The sequence below is a fragment of the Leptonychotes weddellii genome, chromosome 8 (assembly GCF_054177405.1).
Source record: "Leptonychotes weddellii isolate Sample4059 chromosome 8, ASM5417740v2, whole genome shotgun sequence".
NCBI lineage: Eukaryota > Metazoa > Chordata > Mammalia > Carnivora > Phocidae > Leptonychotes > Leptonychotes weddellii.
Window position 1 is genome coordinate 40,145,526 of NC_138376.1, and position 22,460 is coordinate 40,167,985.

The 22,460-nt window shown below is 41.8% G+C and overlaps 1 protein-coding gene across 3 annotated transcripts in view; it reads left to right on the forward strand.

Annotated features, from left to right (window-relative positions):
* The window catches only part of EFHC1 (EF-hand domain containing 1), a 65,113-nt gene extending 42,936 nt beyond the window's left edge, over positions 1-22,177 (forward strand). Inside the window, exons 10-13 of one of the 3 annotated variants that reach the window (XM_031019689.2) lie at positions 14,500-14,643; positions 17,048-17,258; positions 18,698-18,805; positions 20,634-22,177. In XM_031019689.2, coding sequence (XP_030875549.2) covers positions 14,500-14,643; positions 17,048-17,258; positions 18,698-18,769 — 427 coding nt within the window. In that variant the 3' untranslated portion in view covers positions 18,770-18,805; positions 20,634-22,177. Of the gene's footprint in view, positions 1-14,499; positions 14,644-17,047; positions 17,259-18,697; positions 18,934-20,633 lie in introns of those variants that run through there. The other 2 variants (XM_031019690.2, XM_031019688.2) reach the window with 2 other exon arrangements.
* Positions 22,178-22,460: the final 283 nt, after the last annotated feature.

The window sequence follows — 22,460 nt, forward strand, 5'->3', positions numbered from 1 at the left end:
ACTTTTTGAGGAACCTCCATACTGTTTTCCAGAGTGGCTGCATCAGCTTGCATTCCCACCAACAGTGTAGGAGGGTTCCCCTCTCTCCACATCCCTGCCAACATCTGTCGTTTCCTGACTTGTTAATTTTAGCCATTCTGACTGGCGTGAGGTGGTATCTCACTGAGGTTTTGATTTGGATTTCCCTGATGCCGAGCGATATTGAGCACTTTTTCATGTGTCTGTTGGCCATTTGGATGTCTTCTTTGGAAAAATGAGACTCCTGTCTCACATATAGGTCTTTCAACCATTTTGAGTCTATTTTTGTGTGTGGTGTAAGGAAATGGTCCAGTTTCATTCTTCTGCATGTGGCTGTCCAATTTTCCCAACACCATTTGTTGAAGAGACCGTCTTTTTTCTGTTGGACATTCTACAATAAAGGTACTCTTAATCCCCTTCATCTATTCTACCCATGCCCCCCACCTCTACTCTGGTAACCAGTTTGTTGTCTAAATTCAAAAGTCATTTGTCTCTTTTATTCTGTGTTCGTTTGTTTTGTTTCTTAAATTTCACATGAGTGAAATCGTATGATATTTGTCTTTCTGTGACTGACTTCTTTCATTTAGCATTATACTCTAGCTACATCCATGTTGTTGCAAATGGCAAGATTTCATTCTTTTTTATGGCTGAGTAATATTCCATTGTGTATGTGTGTGTGTGTGCACGTGTGTATATGTGTGTATATCACACCTTTATCCATTCATCTATTGATGGACACTTGGGTTATTTCCATAATTTGACTGTTGTAAATAATGCTGTAATTAATAAACACAGGGGTGCATAAATCTTTTCAAATTAGAGTTCTCACATTCTTTGGGTAAATACCCAGTACTGGAGTTACTACATCATATGGTAATTCTATTTTTACTATTTGAGAAACCTTCATACTGTATGACCTCCACAGTAGCTGAACCAGTTTGCATTCCCACCAACAGTGCACAAGGGTTCCTTTTTTTTCTTGATCCTTGTCAACACTTGTTCTTCCTTGGGGTTTTGAGTTTAGCCATTCTGATAGGTGTGAGATGATATCTCATTGTAGTTTTGATTGGCATTTCTCTGGTGAGTGATGTTGAGCTCCTTTTCATGTGTCTCTTGGCCATCTGGTTGTCTTCTTTGGAAAATGTGTGTTCAGATCTTCTGCCCATTTTTAATTGGATTATTTGCTTTTTTGGTGTTGAGTTGTATAAGTTCTTTATATATTTTAGATACTAAACCTTTATTGGATATGACATTTAAAAATACCTTCTCGGGGTGCCTGGGTGGCTCAGTCGTTAGGCGTCTGCCTTCGGCTCAGGTCATGATCCCAGGGTCCTGGGATCGAGCCCCGCATCGGGCTCCCTGCTCCGCGGGAAGCCTGCTTCTCCCTCTCCCACTCCCCCTGCTTGTGTTCCCTCTCTCGCTGTGTCTCTCTCTGTCAAATAAATAAATAAAATCTTTAAAAAAATAAAAATAAAAATACCTTCTCCCGTTCAGTAGGTTGTCTTTTAGTTTTACTGATTGTTTTCTTTGCTGTCCAGAAGCTTTTTTACTTTGATGTAGTCCCAATAGTTTATTTTTGCTTTTTTTTCCCCCTTGTTTCAGGAGACCTGTCTAGAAAAATGTTGCTATAGCTGATATTAAAGAAATTACTGCCTATAGTCTCTTCTAGGATTTTTATGGTTTCAGATCCCACATTTAGGTCTTTAATATATTTATTTGTTTGTTCGTTTGTTTATTATTTAGCATGTAGCTTCCCAGTTTTCCCAACACCATACATTGAAGAGACTGTCTTCTTCACATTGCATATTCTTGTCTCCTTTGTCAAAGATTAATTGACCATATAATTGCGGGTTTATTTCTGGGCTCTCTGTTCTGTTCCATTGATGTATAGGTCTTTTTTTGTGCCAGTACAGACTTTTGGTTACTACAGTTTTGTGGTATATCTTGAAATCTGGGATTGTGATAGCTCCAGTTTTGTTTTTTTCAGGATTGCTTTGGCTATCTGGGGTCTTTTGTGGTTCCATACAGATTTTAGGATTATTCTAGTTCTGCAAAAAATGCTGTTGGTATTTTGATAGTGATTACATTAAATCTGTAGATTGCTTTGGGTAGTATGGACATTTTAACAATATTTGTTCTCCCAGTCCATGAGCATGGAATATCTTTCCATTTGTTTGTGTCCTCTTCAATTTCTTTCATCAGTGTTTTATAGTTTTCAGAGTACAGGTTTTTCACCTTCTTGGTTAGGTTTATTCCTAGGTATTTTATTATTTTTGGTACAATTGTAAATGGGATTATTTTCTTAATTTTTCTTTCAACTAATTCATTATTAGTGTATAGAAATGCAATGGATTTCTGTCTATTGATTTTGTATCCTGTGACTTTACTGAATTTTATATCAGTTCTAGTAGTTTTTTGGTGGAGTCTTTAGGATTTTCTATAAATAGTATCATGCCATCTGCAAATGTGACTGTTTAACTTCTTTCTTAACCAATTTGGGTGCCTTTTATTCCTTTATCTTGTCTAATTGCTATGGCTAGCACTTCCAGTACTATGTTGAATAAAGGAGGTGAGAGTGGACATCCTTGTCTTGTTCTTGATCTTAGGGGAAAAGCTCTCAGTTTTTCACCATTAAGTATGATGTTGGCTGTGGTTTTTTTTTTTTTTTTTTTAATGGCCTTTATTATGTTGAGATATGTTCCCTCTAAACCTACTTTGTTGAGGATTTTTATCGTGAATGGATATTGTACTTGGTCATATGTTTTTACTGCAACTGTTGAAATAATCATATGGTTTTTATCTTTTCTCATATTGATGTGATGTATCACATTGATTTGTGAATAGTGAACCACACTTGCATCCTGGGAATAAATTCCACTTGATCATGGTGAATGATTTTTTTTTTTTAATGGTTTGTTGGATTTGGTTTCCTAATATTTTGTTGAGGAATTTTGCATCTATGCTCATCAGCGATATTGGCTTGTAGTTCTCTCTCTCTCTCTCTCTCTTTTTGGAATGTTTTTTATCTGGTATTGGTATCAGGGTAATGCTGGCCTTGTGGAATGAATTCGAAAGCTTTCCTTGCCTTCTATTTTTCTTTTTTAATAGTTTGAGAAGAATAGGTATTAAGTCGTCTTTTTTTTTTTTAAAGATTTTATTTATTTATTTGAGAGAGAGAATGAGAGAGAGAGAGAGAACATGAGAGGGGGGGAGGATCAGAGGGAGATGCAGACTCCCTGCCGAGCAGGGAGCCCGATGCGGGACTCGATCCCGGGACTCCAGCATCATGACCTGAGCCGAAGGCAGTTGCTTAACCAACTGAGCCACCCAGGCGCCCTCGTCTTTATTTTTTTTAATTTTTATTTAAATTTAACTAGCAAACATATAATACATCATTAGTTTCTGATGATTAGTTCAATGATTCATTAGTTGCATATAACACCCAGTCTTCTTTAAATGTTTGGTAGAATTGGAGTGTCTAGGTGGCTCAGTCAGTTAAGTGTCTGACTCTTTACTTGATCTTAGCCAAAAGGTTGAGAAGCAATAAGTGTCTGACTCTTGATTTTGGCTCAGGTCATGATTTTAGGGTTGTGAGATTGAGCACCAACCAAGTCAGGCTCCGTGCTGGGCATGGAGCTTGCTTAAGATTCTCTCCCTTTCCCTTTGCTCCTCCCCCACCCTGTCTCCCTCTCAAAAAAAAAAAAAAAAAATTGGTAGAATTCACCTATGAAGCCATCTGGTCCTGGACTTTTCTTTGTTGAGGGTTTTTTGGTTACTGATTCAATTTTATTTCTTCCTGATTCAGTTTTGGGAGGTCATATATTTCTAGGAATTTATTTCTTCTAGGTTATCTGATTTGTTAGAATATTCTAAAAAAATATATGCCTTTACAGTCCTTTGAATTTCTGTGGTGTCAGTTTTCTCTCCTCTTTCATTTCTGATATTGAGTCCTTTTTTTTTTTTTTTTTTAATGAATCTGGCTAAAGGTTTATCAATTTTGTTGATCTTTTCAAAGAACCAGCTCCTGGTTTCATTGTACTGTTTTGTTTTTTTAGTTTCTATTTTGTTTATTTCTACTCTAATCTTATTATTTCCTTTTACTGGTTTGGAGTTTGTTCTTTTTATGGTTCCTTTAGGTTTAAGGTTAGTTTGTTTATTTGAGATTTCTCTTGCTTCTTGAGGAGGCCTGTATTGCTATAAACTTCTTTCTTAGAACTGCTTTTGCTACATCCCAAAGATTTTGGACCATTGTGTTTTCATTTTCATTCATCTTTATGCATTTTTTGTTTCTTCCTTGATTTCTTGTTTGACCTATTCATTGTTTAGTTGCATGTTATTTAACCTCCACGTATTTGGGTTCTTTTCGGACTTTTTTTCCTTGTGGTTGATTTCTAGTTTCACAGTGTTGTGGTCAGAAAATATGCGTGGTGGGGCGCCTGGGTGGCTCAGTCGTTAAGCGTCTGCCTTTGGCTCAGGTCATGATCCCAGGGTCCTGGAATCGAGCCCCGCATCGGGCTCCCTGCTCGGCAGGAAGCTTCCTTCTCCCTCTCCCACTCCCCCTGCTTGTGTTCCTTCTCTCGCTGTGTCTCTGTCAAATAAATAAATAAAATCTTTAAAAAAAAATTGTTTAAAAAAAAAAAAGATGTGTGGTATGAATTTAGTCTTTGAATTTGTTGACACTTGTTTTGTGGCCAAACATATAGTCTATCTGGAGAACATTCCATGTGCACTTGAAAAGAATGTGTAATCTGTTTTAGGATGGAATGTTCTGAGTATATCTCTTACGTCCATCTGTTCCAATGTGTCATTCAAAGCCACTATTTCTTTGTTGATTTTCTGTTTGGATGATCTATCCATTGATGTCAGTGGGGTGTTAAAGTCCTTTACTATTATTGCATTACTATTGTTTACTTCCTTTATGTTTGTTATTAACTGCTTTATGTTGGGTGCTCCCATGTTGGGTGCATAAATATTTGTAATTGTTATATCTTCTTGTTGGATTATTCCCTTTATATAGTGTCCTTCTTTGTCTCCGTTACAGTCTTTGTTTTAAAGTCTATTTTGGGGGGTACCTTGTGGCTCAGCTGTTTGAGTGTCCCACTCTTGGTTTTAGCTCAGGGTCGTGAAATCGAGCCCTATGTCAGCCCCCCCACTCAGCAGGGAGTCTTCCTCCTCTCTCCCTCTGCTCTTCTCCCTGCTTGCACTCTTTCTCTCTCAAATAAATAAATCTTAAAAAACATAATAAAAAAATAAAGTCTATTTTGTCTGATACAAGTATTGCTACCCTGGCTTTCTTTTCACTGCCATTTAGATGATAAATGCTTTTCCATTCCTTCACTTTCAATCTGTATATGTCTTTAGATCTGAAATGAGTCTCTTATAGGCAGCATAATATAGATGGGTCTTGTTTTTTGTTTTTTTTTTTTTAATGGAGCCTAATGTGGAGCCTGAACTATGAACCTGAAATCAAGACCTGAGCTGAGATCAAGAGTAGGATGCTTAACTGATTGAGCCACCGAGACACCCCTGGGTCTTGCTTCTTTACCCATTCTATCACCCTATGTCTTTTGATTGGAGCATAGTCCATTTACATTCAAAGTGATTACTGATGGGTATGTCCTTATTGCCATTTTGTTACTTGTTTCATGATTGTTTTTGTATTTCATTTCTGTTCCTTTCTTGTGCTCTTCTCTCATGGTTTACTGGCTTTCTTTAGTGATATACTTGAATTCATGTTTCTTCATTTCTTGCATATCTATTACCAGTTTTTGATTTGTGGCTACCATTAGGATTGTATATAACATCTTTTGCATATAGCACTCTATATTAAGTTGATGTTCACTTAACTTTGAACCCATTCTAAAAACACTACATTTTTGCTCCTCTCCCCTCCATGATTAGGTGTATGGTATCATATTTTACATCCTTTTATTTTTTTTTTTATCCCTGGACTGATTTTTATAGATATGCTTAATTTTACTGCTTTTGTGCTTCTTACTTTTCTTAATCCTGCTTATGGTCTTTCCTTTCCATTCAGAGTCCCCTTTAACATTTCTTGCAGGGCTGATTTAGTGGTGATGAATTCCATTAACTTTTGTTTGTCTGAAAAACTCTTTCTCTCTCTATCCTGAATGATAGGCTTGCTGCATAGAGTATTCTTGAATGCAGGGTTGTGGCTTTTTGTTTTGTTTTGTGGTTTTTTTTTGGCACTTTGAATATATGCCTTCTGGCCTTCAAAATTGCTGCTAAAAAATTAACTTATAGCTTTATAGGGATTTCTTTGTATGTAACTGCTTTCTTTTCCCTTGCTGCTTTTAAGATTCTTTATTATTACTTTTTGCCATTTTAATTACTATGTGTCTTGGTGTGGACCTCCTTAGGTCGATTTTGTTGGGGGCTCTCCATGCTTCCTGGATCAGGATTTCTGTTTCCTTCCCCAGATTCAGGAAGTCTCCAGCTATTATTTCTTCAAATACATTTTCTGCCACCTTTTCTCTCTCTTCTCCTTCTGGGATCCCTATAATGTGAATGTTATTACACTTGACAGTGTTCTTGTGTTCCTTAATCTATTTTCATTTTTTATTATTATTTTTTTCTCTCTCCTCTTCAGTTTGATTGCTCTCCATAACTGTGTCCTCCAGGTCACTGATCTGTTCTTCTGCTTGTTCTAGTCTAGTATTTATTCCTTCTAGTGTATAAAATATATAATGTATATTATTAATATATAAATTTAATACATATTTATATAATTATATATTTTATTTCAGTTATTGGGTTCTTCATCTGTAATTGGTTCTTTTTAATGTTTTCTATCTCTTTGTTGAAGGTCTCACTGAGGTCATCCACTCTTAAGTTCAGTGTATCTTTATGAGCATTATTTTAAATTCTCTGTTAGGCATATCAGTTATCTCTGTTTCATTTAGCTCTCTTTCTGTGATTTTGTCCTGTTCTTTCATTTGGGACATATTCTTTGGTCTCCTTGTTTTGTCTAACTCTCTGTCTCTTGCCTTCAATCCAGTTGTCTGCAGTGGTTCTCTTTGCCTGTTGTGGGCAGTGTTTGGTCCCTGTGGTGTTGGTGGGCCAGTCTGGAGCCACCTTGGACTTGAGTCAGACCAGGCATTTGCCAGAGCTGTGGTGGCACTAAACTGCAGGGCATTCTTCCTGTGTTGTGCACGGAGAAACTTTCGTTGGTGGGCAGGGTCTATAGTCAGACCAGCTGTCTGGCCCCAGCCCACTTCTGGGGCCATAGTCCAAATGGTGTGTGTGGTTATCTTCCCTCTCCCTGGGGCAGGAGTCCGTTTGGAGTGGTGCTGGGCCCTCTCAGGGCTGCTTACACCCTGCCAGTCTGTAGCACCACTTGGGATGGACTCATGCCAAGGTCAGGTTGGAGGGGGCAGGTTGCACTATGCCAACAGGGTCCATGCTGGTTTTCAGTGTAAGGAGACCTAGAGCCATCCATGGAGTGTGGGGGGAGGTAGGAAAACTCCTGCCCAGGCCAGGATGGAAAGGTCATGTCTGCAGGAGAACCCACAGATGGGGTGTGTTGTTAGCAAGCTAGGTGGAGAGTGTTTGTGCTGCCCAGGTTCCCACAGGTGTCCTTGTATTTTGGGGAGGGGGGAATGATGCCTGCTCTTTTGTTGTTGTTGTTGTTTTTTAAGATTTTATTTATTTATTAGAGAGTGTGCATGAGTGGGGGAGGGGCAGAGGGAGAGGGAGAAGCAGACTTCCCACTGAGCCTGGAGCCTATGTGAAGCTCGATCCCAGGACCCTGAGATCATGACCTAAGCTGAAGTCAGCCACTTAATCGACTGAACCACCCAGACCCCCTCCTCTTTTGTTCTTAAGGAAGTCTCCCAAAGATCCCTGCCCCTCCAGCACACACTCTGAGATGAGTAAACAAATCGCCCTCCTTTATACCCCAGGTGTTTTTCAAACTGCTGCTTCTATGCTGTATCTCAGTGGGGTTCTTTGTTGTGCTGTCTCTTTAAGGGCAGGGACTCAGTTTCCTATTGCTCTCCTGGCTCTCCCAGAGCCAAGCTGCTGATTTTTAAAGTTCTAGATGTTAAGCTCTACTGATTGTTAGGCCCCTCTGGTTTTCAAAACCAAATGTTATGGGGATTCATCTTCCCCCTGTGAGTCCCCTGTGCCTGAGGCACCTGGTGTGGGGTCTGCTCCTCTCCTGTCCACACTGGTGGAGTCCCTCCCTCCCACAGAGAGTCCTGTGGGTCTGTTTGGCTCCTAACCACATCTCTGCCCTTTCTACCCTTTTAATGCGGCCTCTTCTCTACATTTAGCTGTGTACATCTGTTCTGCCATTCTTCGGGTCATTTTTGGGTTATTTACATTGATGTGGGTATTATCTAGGTGTATCCATGGGTCGAGGTGAGCCTAGGACCCTCCTACTCCACCATCTTCCCTGGAAGTCTTTACCATCCCCTTTTTGAAACCCTCTTTTGAGTTCTAGAAAGTCAGAGTCGCTGATCAGACTCCTGCTACTTCTCTGGAAGCCTATTCTTTGTATCTTTTTGCTACTTTTTGTCTACTAGGTTGGTGTTTCTCGAGATCCTTTTTTGGTCCCTTTATTTGCTTTTGCTAAACTCTCTTGACAATCTTATCTCATTGCACAGTGTCTAAATAAGTTCTCCATCCTGACCATTCTCCTGATTCTAGTCCTAGATTCCTGTTGGCCTGTTCAGTGTATCTTCATCTGGCTGAGCCACAGTACCTCACAATTTGTACAACAAAAAAATGACGCCATTGTTGTTTTTATCTTTCTGGGACAACTGCTTTTCCTTCTTTCTTCTTCCTTCTTTCTGTCTCAAATAGTGGTGATAACGGTGAATTGTGATAACATATGTAAAGTGCCACTGTAGAGTCTGGCACACACAGGAGGCAAGCAATAAATGTTAATTGCCCACTTTCTCTTAATCACATCAGTGTTCCATTTACCTTGGTTTGAAACCTTGGAGATACCTTTGACCTCTTTTATTTTGCACCATATTCAATATGTCAAATTCTTTTATTCTATAATAGGTCTTGCCTCTGACTTCTCCTATTCATTCTCCCCACCATTTCCTAATTTAAAGCACTCAGTTAGAAGCTGCATTTGTCTGCCCATAATAATAAAAACAAATTTACATTAGCTTAACCCAGTGGAGTTTTGTGTTCCTCCTGGAATACATCTGGAGGGAAGCAGTCTAGAGCTGGTGTGGTGGCTTTGCAATGCCAACAGAGACTTGACACTTTTCCTCTCTCTTCTCAGATATCCTTAGCAAGTAGTTTTTGTCCTCCTGCTTTTCACTCTGTGGCCACAAAGTGAATGTTCCATCTCCAGCATTGCGTCTATGTAGTCCAGGCAGGAAGAAGGGGAAGGACAAAGGGTAAAAGACTGAACAGCCAATCTCACGCATGTCTTTCCTGTTTTTAAAGGGCTTATCTAGGAGCCCCACCTAGCAACTTCTGCAGACATCTCATTGTCTGGGCTGTGTCACTCAGCCACTCCTAGCTGCTGCTCCAAACAAAATAAGGGCTCTGGTAGGAAGAGGAGAGCAACTACCAGCATCTGCCATACTTCCATCCCTGCTTACCCCAGCGTCCGCGATACCTCCTGATGTATGCTCCCATGTCCGCTCTTTCCCTTACTCCACTTCACGTACAGTTATCAGACCAGTCATCCTGGAACTTGGCTCCAAATTCATCATACGACTATTTTCCCCTCAATTTTGTTGAGGTCTAATTGTATCTAGTTAAAATCTACAATATGTTGGTTTGATATACATTGTGAATGACTATCACGATCAAGTTAATTAACACATCCATCACCTCACATGGCTACCATTTATGTGTGTGTGTGTGTGTGTGTGTGTGTGTGGTGGGAATGCTTTGGATCTCTTTGCAAATATCACGTATACAGTACGGTATAACTATAACTACAGCCCCAATGCTGTACATCAGACCTCCAGAACTTACTCATCTTGTTACTGAATGTTTGTACTCTTGACCAACATCACTCCCTTCCCCCAGCCCCTGGAGTTCAACTTTTTTTAGATTCCACATATAATTGAGATTATGTAGTATTAGTCTTTCTCTGGGTTATTTCACTAAGCACAGTATCTTTCAGGTTCATCCATGTTATCACAAATGGCAGGATTTCCTTCTTTTTTCTGGCCGAGTAACATTCCATTGTGCCATGTTTTTTATATATGTGTCACATTTTTAAACTCCAACCATCTATGGACATTTAGATTGTTTTTATTTCTTGGCTATTGTGAATAATGCTGCAGTGAGTATGGGAGGGCAGATGTCTCTTTGAGATCCTGATTTCATTTCCCTCAGATATATATCCAGAAGTGGGATTGTTAGATACTATGATAGTTCTATTTTTAATTTTTTGAGGATATTCCATAACTGTTTTCCATAATGGCTATACTAATTTATATTCCTACCTACAGTGGGAGTGTACAAGAGTTCCCTTTTCTCCACATCCTCCCCAAGTTGTTATCTCTTGTCTTTTTGATGATAACCATCCTGACAGGTGTGATATCTCATTTTGGTTTTGATTTGCATTTCCCTCATGATTAGTGATGTTGAGCATCTTTTCATGTACCCACTGGCATTTTTTTTTTTTTTAAGATATTTTTTATTTATTTATTTGACAGAGAGAGAGCACAAGTAGTCAGAGCCGCAGGCAGAGGGAAAGGGAGAAGCAGCCTCTCTGCTGAGCAGGGAGCCCGACGTGGGGCTCGATCCCAGGACCCTGGGATCGTGACCTGAGCCGAAGGCAGACGCTTAACCGACTGAGCCACCCAGGCGCTCCCCCCCACACTGGCATTTGTATATCCTTTTTAGAAAAATGTCTTCTCAGGTTGTTTGCCCATGTTTTAATTGGATTGTTTATTTTTTTGCTATTGAGTTGTAGGAGTTCCTTACATATTTTAGGTATTAACCCCTTATCAGATATATGGTTTGTGCTATGGTTTGAATGTTTGTGTCCCCCCAGAATTTATAAGTTGATATCCTGATCCATATTAAGAGGTCATGTGATGGTATTAAGAGGAAGGGCCTTTGGAAGGTGATTAGGTCATGAGAACCCTATGAATGGGGTTAGTGCTTTTATTAAAAAAAAAAAAAAAGGCCCCAGAGAACTTGCTAGCCCCCTTCTATCATGTAAGGACACAGTGAGAAGATACTGGCTATGAACCAAAAAGAGCCTTCACCAGCCACCATGTGGAATCTGTGGTGCCCTGATCTTGGACTTTTAGCCTCCATAAGTTTGAAAAATAAATTTCTATTGTTAATAAGCTACCCAGTCTCTGGTATTTTGTTATAGCAGCCCGAACAGACTGAGACCGTTCGTAAATAGTTTCTCCCATTTCATGAGTTGCCTTTTCATTTTGATTATTTCTTTTGCTGTGCAGAAACTTTTTTGGTTTGATGTAGTTGCACTTGTTTAAGTCTGTTGACTGTATTTTTGGTGTCCAAAAAAAAATCACTGCCAAGACTAATGTCAAGGAGCTTTTTTTCCTTTGTTTAATTCTAGAAGTTCCACAGTCCCAGGTCTTGTGTTTAAGTCTTCAATCATTTTGAGTTAATTTTTGAGAGTTCTATAAAATAGGGATCCAGTTTCTTTCTTTTGCCTGGATACCCAGTTTTCCCAGCACCATTTATTGAAGAGACTGTCCTTTCCCCATTGTGTATTCTTGGCACCCTTGTCAAAGACAGTTGACCATATATGCATGAGCTTATTTCTGGGCTCTATTCTGTTCCATTGGCTTATGTGTCTCTTTTTATGCCAGTACCACGTAGTTTTGATTACGGTAGCTTTGTAATGATAGTTTGAAATCAGGAAGTGTGACGCCTCCAGCTTTGTTCTTCTTTCTCAAGACTGCTTTGGCTATTGGGGGTTTTTGTGGTTCCATGCAAATTTTAGGATTGTTTTTTTCTATTTCTGTGAAACATGCCATTGGAATTTTGATAAGGATTGCATTGAATTTGTACATCACTTTGGATAGTGTGGACATTTAAACAGTTATTAATTCTTCCAATCCAAGGACACAAGATATTTTTCCATTTGGTTGTGCCTTAATTTATTTCAGTGTCTTTGTTTTCAGTGTACCTGTCTTTCAGGTCCTTAAATTTATTCCTAAGTATTTTATTGCTTTTGATGCTATTATAAGTGGAATTTATATTTTTTTCTTTTAGATAGTTCATTGTTAATGTATAGAAACACAACTGATTATTGTTTCCTGCAACTTAACTGAACTTGTTGATTAGTTCTAACATTTTTTTGGTGGAGTTTTTAAGGTTTTCTGTACATAGTACATGTCATCTGTGAACAGAGATAATTTTACTTATTCCTTTTGTATTTGGATGCCTTTTGTTTCTTTTTCTTGCCTAATTGCTCTGGCCAGGTCTGTGTTGAATACAAGCGGCAAGACTGGGCATCCTTGTCTTATTCACTATTGGGTATGATGTTAGCTTGTGGGTTTGTCATATGTGACTGTTATAATGTTGAGGTACATTTCTTCTATACCTAATTTGTTGAGGGTTTTTATCATGAAAGTACATTGAATTTTGTCAGATGCTTTTTCTTTATTGAGATGATCATATGATTTTTATCCTTCATTCTGTTAATGTGATATATCACATTTATTGATTTTTGTGTATGTTGGACCATCGTTGCATACAAAGGATAAATATAATTTGATCATGGCATATGATCCTTCTAACGTGCTGTTGAATTTCGTTTGCTAGTGTTTTGTTGAAGATTTTTGCATCTATGTTCATGAAAGATATTGGTGTTTAAGTTTCTTGTAGTGTCCTTGTCTGGCTTTGGTATCCGGGTAAAGCTGGCCTCATAAGATGAGTTTGGGAGTGTTGCTTTCTCTTTAGTTTTTTTGGAAGAGTTTGAGAAGGATTGGTATAAACTTTTGTTTAAATGCTAGGTAGCATTCATCAGTGAAACCATCTGGTCCTGGGCTTTTCTTTTTTATTACCATTTCAACCTCCTTACTTGTTACTGGTCTGCTCAGATTTTCTAGCTCAATGATTCAGTCTTAGTAGGTTTTGTTTCTAGGAATTTATTCATTTCTTCCAGGTAATCCAATTTGTTGATGTATAATTGTTCATAATGATCTCTCATGATTCTTTGTATTTCTGTGATATCAGTTGTAATATCGCCTTTCATTTCTGATTTTGTCTTTTTTTCTCACTGTAGCTAAAAGTTTGTCAATTTTGTTTATCTTTTCACAAAACCAGCTCTTAGTTTCATGGACCTTCTCTATCATTACTCTGCTCTGATTTTTATCATTTCCTTCCAGAAGCTAACTTTTTGCTTAGTTTTTTCTTTTTCTAGTTCCTTGAAGTATAAAGTTAGGGTGTTTATTTGATTTTTTTTTTTTTTTTTTTCCTTCATGAGTGGGAGATGGGGAGCAGAGGGAGAGGGGGAAAAAGAGAATCTTAAGCATGCTTCACATCCAGCGCAGAACCCAAATGCAGGTCTCGATCTCACAACCCTGAGCCGAAATCAAGAGGTGGACGCTTAACTGACTGAGCCACCCAGGCACCACAAGATCCTTTTTTTCTTAATGTAAACATTTATTGTGATAAACTACCCTCTTAGAACTGCTTTTGCTGCATTCCATATTTTAGTATGTCGTATTTACGTTTTCATTTGTTTCAAGATATTTTTTGGTTTCCCTTTTGACCTTTTTTTGATTTCTTCATCATATTTATTATTAAGAGATTTCCATCACTTAAAAACAAAACTCTGAAGTTCTTAGTCTGGTATCTAAGAACCTCCATAGTGTGTCTCCAAATGACCATCTAACTTAGAGTTCCAGTTTACCTTTCCACATACTCTGCACCCCAAACAGGTTTATTATACTAAGCTCCAGCATTCCTTTCTTCATGCCTTTTCTCAGGCTGTTCCCAGTCTGCAGTTCCTTTGTTTCATTCTGCAGGTCCAAGCCCTCACATCCTCCAAGGCCTAGGTCAAATGCCACCTCCTAGTTCAGCCCTTCCTGATCCTCTCAGGCTTTGTACTTTCTCTGCATGGTAATGGTAATTTTCTCCCTTCTTTGAGTAATTTTAAAGTCCATGTCTTAATTTCCTTCTGGAGATCAGGGATCCTTATTAGAGATAGGTTCCTTCTAGAATTGGGCCATACATGTTCAATAAATAGTTGTTAGATGAGAGAATACTTCTCCTAGGACTGTCAAAAGAACTATGTTCAAAGCTGACATTTGCGTGTGTCTATGTTAGGTACTAAGTGCTTTATATGTAATAGTTCATGTAATTCTCACCACAATCTTTATGAGGTAACTTCCTTTCAAAGCTCCCATATGACAGATAATGAAACTGAAGCACAGAGCAATTAGCTAATCTGCTCAATATCATGTAGCCTTTCAGTGGTAAAACAGCTTTTGAACCAGTCAGACTCGGAGCTCATAGTCTTTACTATAATTTCTTCTGTCTCAACAGAGAAAAGCAGCAAGAAATCGAGAATGTTGTTACTCAGCTTCCTGACTACCTGAAGCTCTCTGAGCAAGGGACTGCCTGTCCTGGGAGTGGGTCTACCTTCACTGGGACCAAGGGGAGACCTTGGATCATGGATCAAGAGCTAAGGTCAGGCCAAGGGGTTGACACTGAATCTTTGCAATGGAAATGGCCACACTTTAAAGTTCTAACACATCAAAGAGTTGCCCGCTACCCACCCCCGCAAAATATGAGAAAGAACAAGATTGAAGTCTCTTTGCTGTTGAAGAAAATATGTGAATTCCATTTAGCTCTTGCTAAGTAGAGGGTTTTGCCAGGTTGCTCCTAGGAAAATATTCTAAGAGCAGAATGAAAACCATGATGTCTTTCTTACCTATGGGAGTTCAATCACCCTATAAAACTCATGTTTGCTTTTATGGAAAGTAAAAGAAGGGCATTGGAGGGGTTGGCACAGAGTCTACACCTTGCGTGTTGGGAACCCAGCCATCTCTCTCAGTTGGCAGTCCCGTTAAGGATAATCATTGAGCCCTTGTGTTCCTTTGTTAACATGTGGGTCTTGCAGCTTTCCTAGAAAATGGGTCTTGGTTTACACCCCCTCAATTAAGTAGGGGCTGTAACTTTCACCAGCTCTGTCTTAAACAGTACCACCTGTTGCAAGCTCTGTTTCAGTTTACTCCATCGTACTCAAAGACAGCAGATGGCATGGGCATTTTCCATATTGTATGAAGCAGTATGAACATCTGGCCCCTTCACGGAAGGGAGAGTTATCTTCTCTTTCCCAAAATGACTGGATGATCACATTTTAAATATATATGCTCCATGGCACTAACTCCTGGGAAGATATGCAAGATTGAGGTTTGATTGCTTTCTGCCACTAAAATAGCTTACTGGCAGTTATGCATAATTTAGTATGTATGATTGGAGGTATACCCATCAGATACACATATCCTGCTTCAATAATAAATAATGCCAGACAGCATTTAGATACTAGAGATTTTTATCAGAATATATATTGTTTTTGTCTTACTATAAAGGTAATACATGCCCAGAATAAATAACATTCAGGGAGTAAAAATTTAGAAAATAGAAAAATCCTGTAATAAATTTAACTAGCTCTTTGCACTTGATAGTGTATCATGAACATTTCTGATATGAAATGTTTTATGGAGCATTGATAATTTTTTGAGTGCATATTACATTCACATGAGTTTTATTTATATATACACATACCTGCTTGTTACCCTCCATTCCCCATAGGTAACTACCTGTTTCATTGGTTTTAAAATACCTTCCCAGAGTTTCTTTGCACAATATAAGCAATTTAAATGTTTTTATTCCCCTCACAACTTTTATGCAAAATGTAGCCTTCTGTATGCACTTTTACACCTTGATTTTTCTCACTAACAGATCTGTCTACTCTAGCTGCAACATTGTCCATGCTGCATTATTATTATATTGCCTCATCGTTTTTGGATATTGTTTAACCAATTCCTGATTTGGGGATGATTTTTTTAGACCTTTAGCTGTCTCAAAACAGCTTTATTAGATTGTAGCTTTGTATACAACTCATGATTATTTCCTTAGGATAAATTACTTGAAATTCTTTGCTGGGCTTTTGCTTCATGTTTTCCAAATTGTTCCTGAAAGGTTCTAGCACTTTGTACCTTCCCCAGCAAGAACTGCCAGTGGGTCAAAAGGGAATTAAGTTAATAGAGGCCATTTGGAAGAGTGAACCTTTCGAATATTATATGCAGGAGGAAATAGGAACAGGAAAGCCACGGGGGACCGATATTGTGATGGTGTGGAGGGAGAGGGCTCGGTGAGGGGTGGCTGGATGTACTTGAAAGAACACGTCAGAACCTGAGTGCGATGTCCGTTCTGGTCTTGCCTCTGCTAGGACATCTGGGATAAGTCTCTCTAAGGTCTTCGAGTCTGTTTTTTCATCGTTGAATAAGGGAGGAGTGCTTTCTGAGTTCTCCCTCTTTCTAGTGCTGTGGGTTACTCATCTCTCTTCATTTCAGTAAATGCTAAGCCTCACCTTCTCAATCCACCATCTTTCATAAAATTTGGAGTGATCCAGAGAGAACATGTTAAAAGTACAAGATTTCTGACTGTGTGAATGTAACTTTTTTTTTAAATTTTATTATCTTATGTTAGTCACCATACATAATGATGTGTGAAACTTTTTAAAAACTCATTCATCTTCAGATGATGCAACAGCATTCAGCAGCAGTGGGTGACTCACACAAACACCGAGCTTGGGGAGGTGGTGGCGGTAGATATGGCTCTTTGTGGTGCAGAGATTTAACAGGTGGCAGCCGGGGAGGCTGAGCGTCAGCTCAAACCCCCCTGACCGGGCTCCCCAGCCATCATCAGCCAACCTCCGGGGCAGGTGTCCAGTTATTGGTCAGCTCCATGCCAGAGCCGTTTGTTTGAAGCTGCCCCAACTTCACCAAAGGAGAACTTTGGTCACTGAGCTAAGACTGGTCAAGGATAAATAAGATGCCCAGGCATTTCCTTCCTTTCTCTACAGCAAGCAAACTAAAGAGGATCCAGGTGTGCAAGAACTGGAGGCATTAATAGACACAATCCAGAAGCAACTGAAAGATCATCCGTGCAAAGACAACATTCACGAAGCCTTTCAAATTTATGACAAGGAAGCTTCAGGATATGTTGACAAAGAGATGTTCTTTAAAATCTGTGACTCTCTCAACCTGCCAATTGATGATTCCTTGATTAAGGAGGTCAGTAGGAGTCACCCTTCTGGGTTGATTGCAGAGGCTGTGAACACCCGTTTGTTCTCTCCCAGAGGCAGTTGTGGGTGTATTTGGCTTTAACGGTAAAATTTAAAATGTTTGAATCAGATCTCCTATTCGGCCCTGATTTCTATGGTGTTTCCCCTTGATTGTCGCGTTGGGGTTCTTTGCTCATGGGTGCAGTAGGGCCTGTCTTTATGTGGGTATGGGCTAGACTGAACAGCGTGGCAGATAAGCCATGTCCGCCGAAGGAGGGCTGCAGTCGTGATCCCAGAGGGGCAGCCCGAGGGGAGACTCAAAGGTGCCGGTATTGAGTAGGATGGGGGGCAGCCTTTGGCCACCCTCCCAGCCAGCGCTTACGGTAGCTCAGCAGTACAGTGGGCATGGGAGAGGGCGTGACCACCGCCCAGGGCAGCCGTGTCTGTCAGGAATAGGTCGCCCAGGGCCAGCTGCACACAGAGGAAGGACATGGACACTGTCCTCTGGGAATTTTCATGAGTGAGTTGCAGAGGGGGTTTTTTGCCTTTGTTTCATTAGAAATCCCTCTAGCCAGGGCTTCCCTGGAACTCAGACCAAAATTTCTCCCACAGTTGCCAATGACTGTGACTTATTACTGAGACTTCTCCCTGATAAAAAGCCTGCTTAGACCTTCTTAAAGATCTTTTAGCAAAAAGGGATGTTCAGAAGTGAAGACTCATTTAGGGGAGGCTGTCGTGTGGCGCTGGAGAAGAGGATTTTTCAGATATTGGAACATCAGCAGGGAGGGGAAGACGGCAGGTAGAAAAGAACGTGTTCACTTGGGCAAATGCCCATTTAGGTTCCCAAATCTCAGATGGACAGCATGCCCAGCTTTTGATTTTTTTTAAGTCATTTGTGCTATTTGTGACCTTGACAAAGGAATTGCAGTCAGTGGGGTGGGGAAGGTGTGGGTGGCAAGAATGATTTGCACATGTAAAGGTAACCTCAGCAGATCAGGCTACTCCCCCCACAGCGGAGCTTCAGGGGACATGGTTTGAGCAGTGACATAAGGCTTCTCTGCCTTTGGGCAAAGATCAAGTGAGCAGTGACGGAACTAGATTCTTCTATTATCCTGTGATAACAGCAACTTGCTATTTTAAGAGTTCTACTCTATTCAGACCGGGTGGACAAAGCTCGTATTTGAATATAAAAATAATTAAAAGTGCTCTGGAAATGACAGTGTTCTTATAAATGTGAGTCCTGAAATCTCCCGCAGGCCCTTGACTCCCTCTGAGCTTCAGTTTCATTCAGCTGAAGATGGGGATTATGTCTGACCTACCTGCCAAGTTCACAGGAGCATTTTAGAATCCGCTGATTTAAACTCTGACCTGGTTTACAAAGGCTGGGGATGGTTATTAATAAGTGGGCCCTGCAGCTCTGTCTCACCTGCTCTCTGCTCTCTCCCGCAGTTGATCAGGCTGTGCCCTCACAGAGAAGACAAGATTAACTACTATCACTTTGTGCGTGCTTTCTCCAACTGACCTGGCTGAGGAGAGAATGCAGTACGACGTTTTGAGGTCAGACCTACATTTTGAAACACCTTGTACTTTTCATAGAGGCATTCACAGGGATCTTAAAATTATATTTTTCAGTTCTTAGATTTCAATACTAAAATCTAAATTAAACTGGATCTTTTAAGAGCTAAGATTGGTGCTTTATTTAGGGAGGTAGGGGTAGGGTATTGTGATGGCTAATTAGGTGTCAGCTTGTCTGGGGCCGTGGAGTGCCCAGATGTTTGGTTAGACTTTTCTCTGGGTGTGTCCGTTTCTGGCTGAGATTAACAGTTGAAGTGGTAGACTGAGTAAAGCAGATTGCCCCTGGGGTGGGTGGGCCACATCCAATCCACTGAAGGCCTGAACAGAAAAGGTTGACCATTCCCCAAGTAAGAGAATTCTGCCTGCCTTTGGACTCAAACACTGGCTCGTCCTGGGTCTCATGCCTGCTGGCCTGGCCTTCAGACTAGAACTATACCCTCTGCTCTCATGGGAGCAAAATCTTGGGAACTGTCAGCCTCCATAATCCCACAAGCCCATTCTTTGTAAGACACTGCTTTCTCTACGTAGACATTCCATTGGTTCGGTTTCTCTGGAGAATGCGGACTACTATGGGTGTGGAATGACTACAAGCAGAAGGAAAGCCACATTTTGCTGGGGCAGCAGCATGTGGGGTGTTGGAAATACACACACAGTCTGCTGTGGCTGCGGGCCGGAAGCCACGGTTTTTTAACTGTGGCTCTAGGCCCATTAGTGGACCTGCAGTTTTAAAAAATGGAATAGAAAATATAAGTGTGGTACAAATAGGTTATATATTTCATGAAACTTTTGTTTCAACTGAGTGTGTATTTACTGGGTCATAATGGAAAATGTATTCCTTGATGTGAATTACAGTTAAAAAAAAAAAAATATATATATATATAGTAGAAAAATGCTGCTTTTTGAGAGCCTAGCCTTGAGATGAGAGGAAAAGTAGTTACTGGTTATCTAATGAGCTCTGCCCCAGGTTTTAGAACGAGGGCTGCTCCCGAGTTGAGGCCAGCCACCACCTCCAATTTATAACTCCCAGCCCAGATTCTTCCCTGCTTCCCCAGGCGGTGGTGTAAAGGAGGGGGGAGCTGTCCCTACAGGATCCAGGATACCTGCCCTCTCAGAACTGCTCGTTCTTCCTTCACTGATGAGCCAAGCCACCTCCAACTAGCTTATGCAAAGGACTGTAATACCATATATACGGACTCCTTTCCTGCTCCAGGTCGATATCTCAAGAACTAGTGAAGGGGCGCCTGGGTGGCTCAGTTGGTTGAGCGACTGCCTTCGGCTCAGGTCATGATCCTGGAGTCCCGGGATCGAGTCCTGCATCGGGCTCCCTGCTCGGCGGGGAGTCTGCTTCTCCCTCTGACCCTCCTCCCTCTCATGCTCTCTCTCTCTCATTCTCTCTCTCTCAAATAAATAAAATCTTTAAAAAAAAAAAAAAAAAAAAAAACTAGTGAAAGCCCCCAGTCACTTACCTAGTGAAAGCCTAATTTCCAAGTACTCAGAAGTCCATTTCAGTCTAAAGTAAAAATCCTAAGCTCTATCCTGCCTGCCCAGACTTAGAAGCCTTAGTGTGTGAGAGTGAGTGAGCTAGGATAGGTATAGTGGGTTTCTTCTTCTGGTTTCTGCTCCCCTTGTCCCCAACTCAGTCACACTGCTGTTTCTGGCCTGTGTAGTGTCCGGGAAGGGTAGCGAGTAGACCCCAGAGGAAAAGGGCAAAGCCTTATTTCTGGGGCCGGTGAAGTCCTCATCTGGGTCAGGGCCTTCTGTGTGTCATGTGCCGAAAGGCTGGCTCTCTCACTACCCACCCCCCCTCCAGGACACTCCCACGGGAAACCTCTCAGATGCCATCCTCAGATGGGCCAGTCTCCAGCGTGCCCGGTCCTAAAAGCACATTTCCTCCGGGCTTCTCCTCGTCCCTTCGGGCTTCCCCTCCCAGTGCCTTCACTCTTGCTGTGTGTCCATCTAGATTGCTCTCTGGACTGTGCAGTTCAGCAGCTCAGCTGGTCCTTTCCTGGAGACTCACCGTAGGTGAGAATCAGGTACTAAATCTCACGTTCTCTTAACTCCAGGGGACCCAGGTCAAACTGAGTCCATTAAAGCATCTCCCTCACTTAGCTTGTGGACCTACTGCACTCTGACAGCCCTTTTCAGGAACTCCACACTCTAGTAACTTCTCCACAACCCTGCAAGAGGGAAGTTCACAAAACTCGATCCTCAAGTCTTTCATGGATCTGCGCCACCTGCAGCAGATGGAGGTACCTGCCGGCTTTGGTCCTGAGCCGAAAGGGAGACATTAGGGAAACGTCCTCTTACCCACCTTTTGAGGTCCAAGTGCTCCTCGTCCTTCTACCCGTGTTCTGACCGTTCTCTTCTGGTTCCCTGTGCCTGCCCCGCTGTGAAGGTCAAGTGCCTCACGGAGAGCTGTGCTGAGTACGGCAGGCCGTGCTCGCCTACGGGGCTTCAGCTCCCTGTCCCTGCCTCACTTCCCAAGCTTGCCCAAGACGGGAAGCTCCATCACCACGTACAGAAGACCAGAGCCAGCGGGTCACTTCCGGGGGCCCCACGCTCCCTGCTCAGCCCCGCTACTTTATACAAGCCCCACCGAGGGTAGAGCCACACGCGCAGATCGTTCTTCTGAATTCCGAATGGCGCCGCAGCCACCTGATGTCGCTTGGGCTACACTCAGCCCCGGCACGCAGTGGTGTCCTGGCCGAGGGGACGTTAGAGTGGGGCGTTAGCCTGCAGCAAGCAGAACTGCAGGGAGGGGAAAGGACCTCCATTGAGGGGGCCGCCAGGGAGGGGAGACAAGTAGCCTCCCTCCTCGCGTCTGCCCCAGAGGCCACCGAGAGCTGTGGCTCTCCACTCTGACTGAGCGATGGGAACAGGACGGCTTGGGACAGCTATGGGTTCGGGGCAGCAAAATCTGCCCTGCGGGGGAAGACGGGCTCAGAGGTAGCCGCTGCTCAGGCCCGGGGCTTGCACTCTGTAACCGCCCCCGGGGCTTGAAAATACCAGCTAAGTAGGGTGGGTCAAACCCCTGTCTCTGGGCTTTGAGGGCATTTGGGACCAAGAGGGGGAGAAGACCTGTCTCAATGCTTCCAGAAAATCAAGGGTTACTTGGGTAAGGGACTCCTTAATATCCTGCTGGTACCGAATAGCCTGAGTACACGTGTTCATTAAAAACCAGCCAACAGGGGCGCCTGGGTGGCTCAGTCATTAAGCGTCTGCCTTTGGCTCAGGTCATGGTCCCAGGGTTCTGGGATCGAGCCCCGCATCGGGCTCCCTGCTCGGCGGGGAGCCTGCTTCTCCCTCTCTCACTCCCCCTGCTTGTGTTCCCTCTCTCGCTGTGTCTCTCTGTCAAATAAATAAAATCTTTAAAAAAAAAAAAAAAAAAAACCGCCAACAGTGCTCTGTTTGTACCATGCACTCAGCATTCACCTTCCCTAAATCTCACCAGCACCACTCCCTGCGAAAACAAGTAGCAAGCACACAACCCTCAAAACTGTAGAACACATGAACAAACAGGCTCAGAAAGGTTAACTGGCCAAGGTCACCTAGCGTCTTCCAGCAGAGCCGGACCAAAACCCACGTCTGCAGCAGAGCTTGCCCTCCATGGGTGTCCCTCAGCTTCACCTCAGGTGAG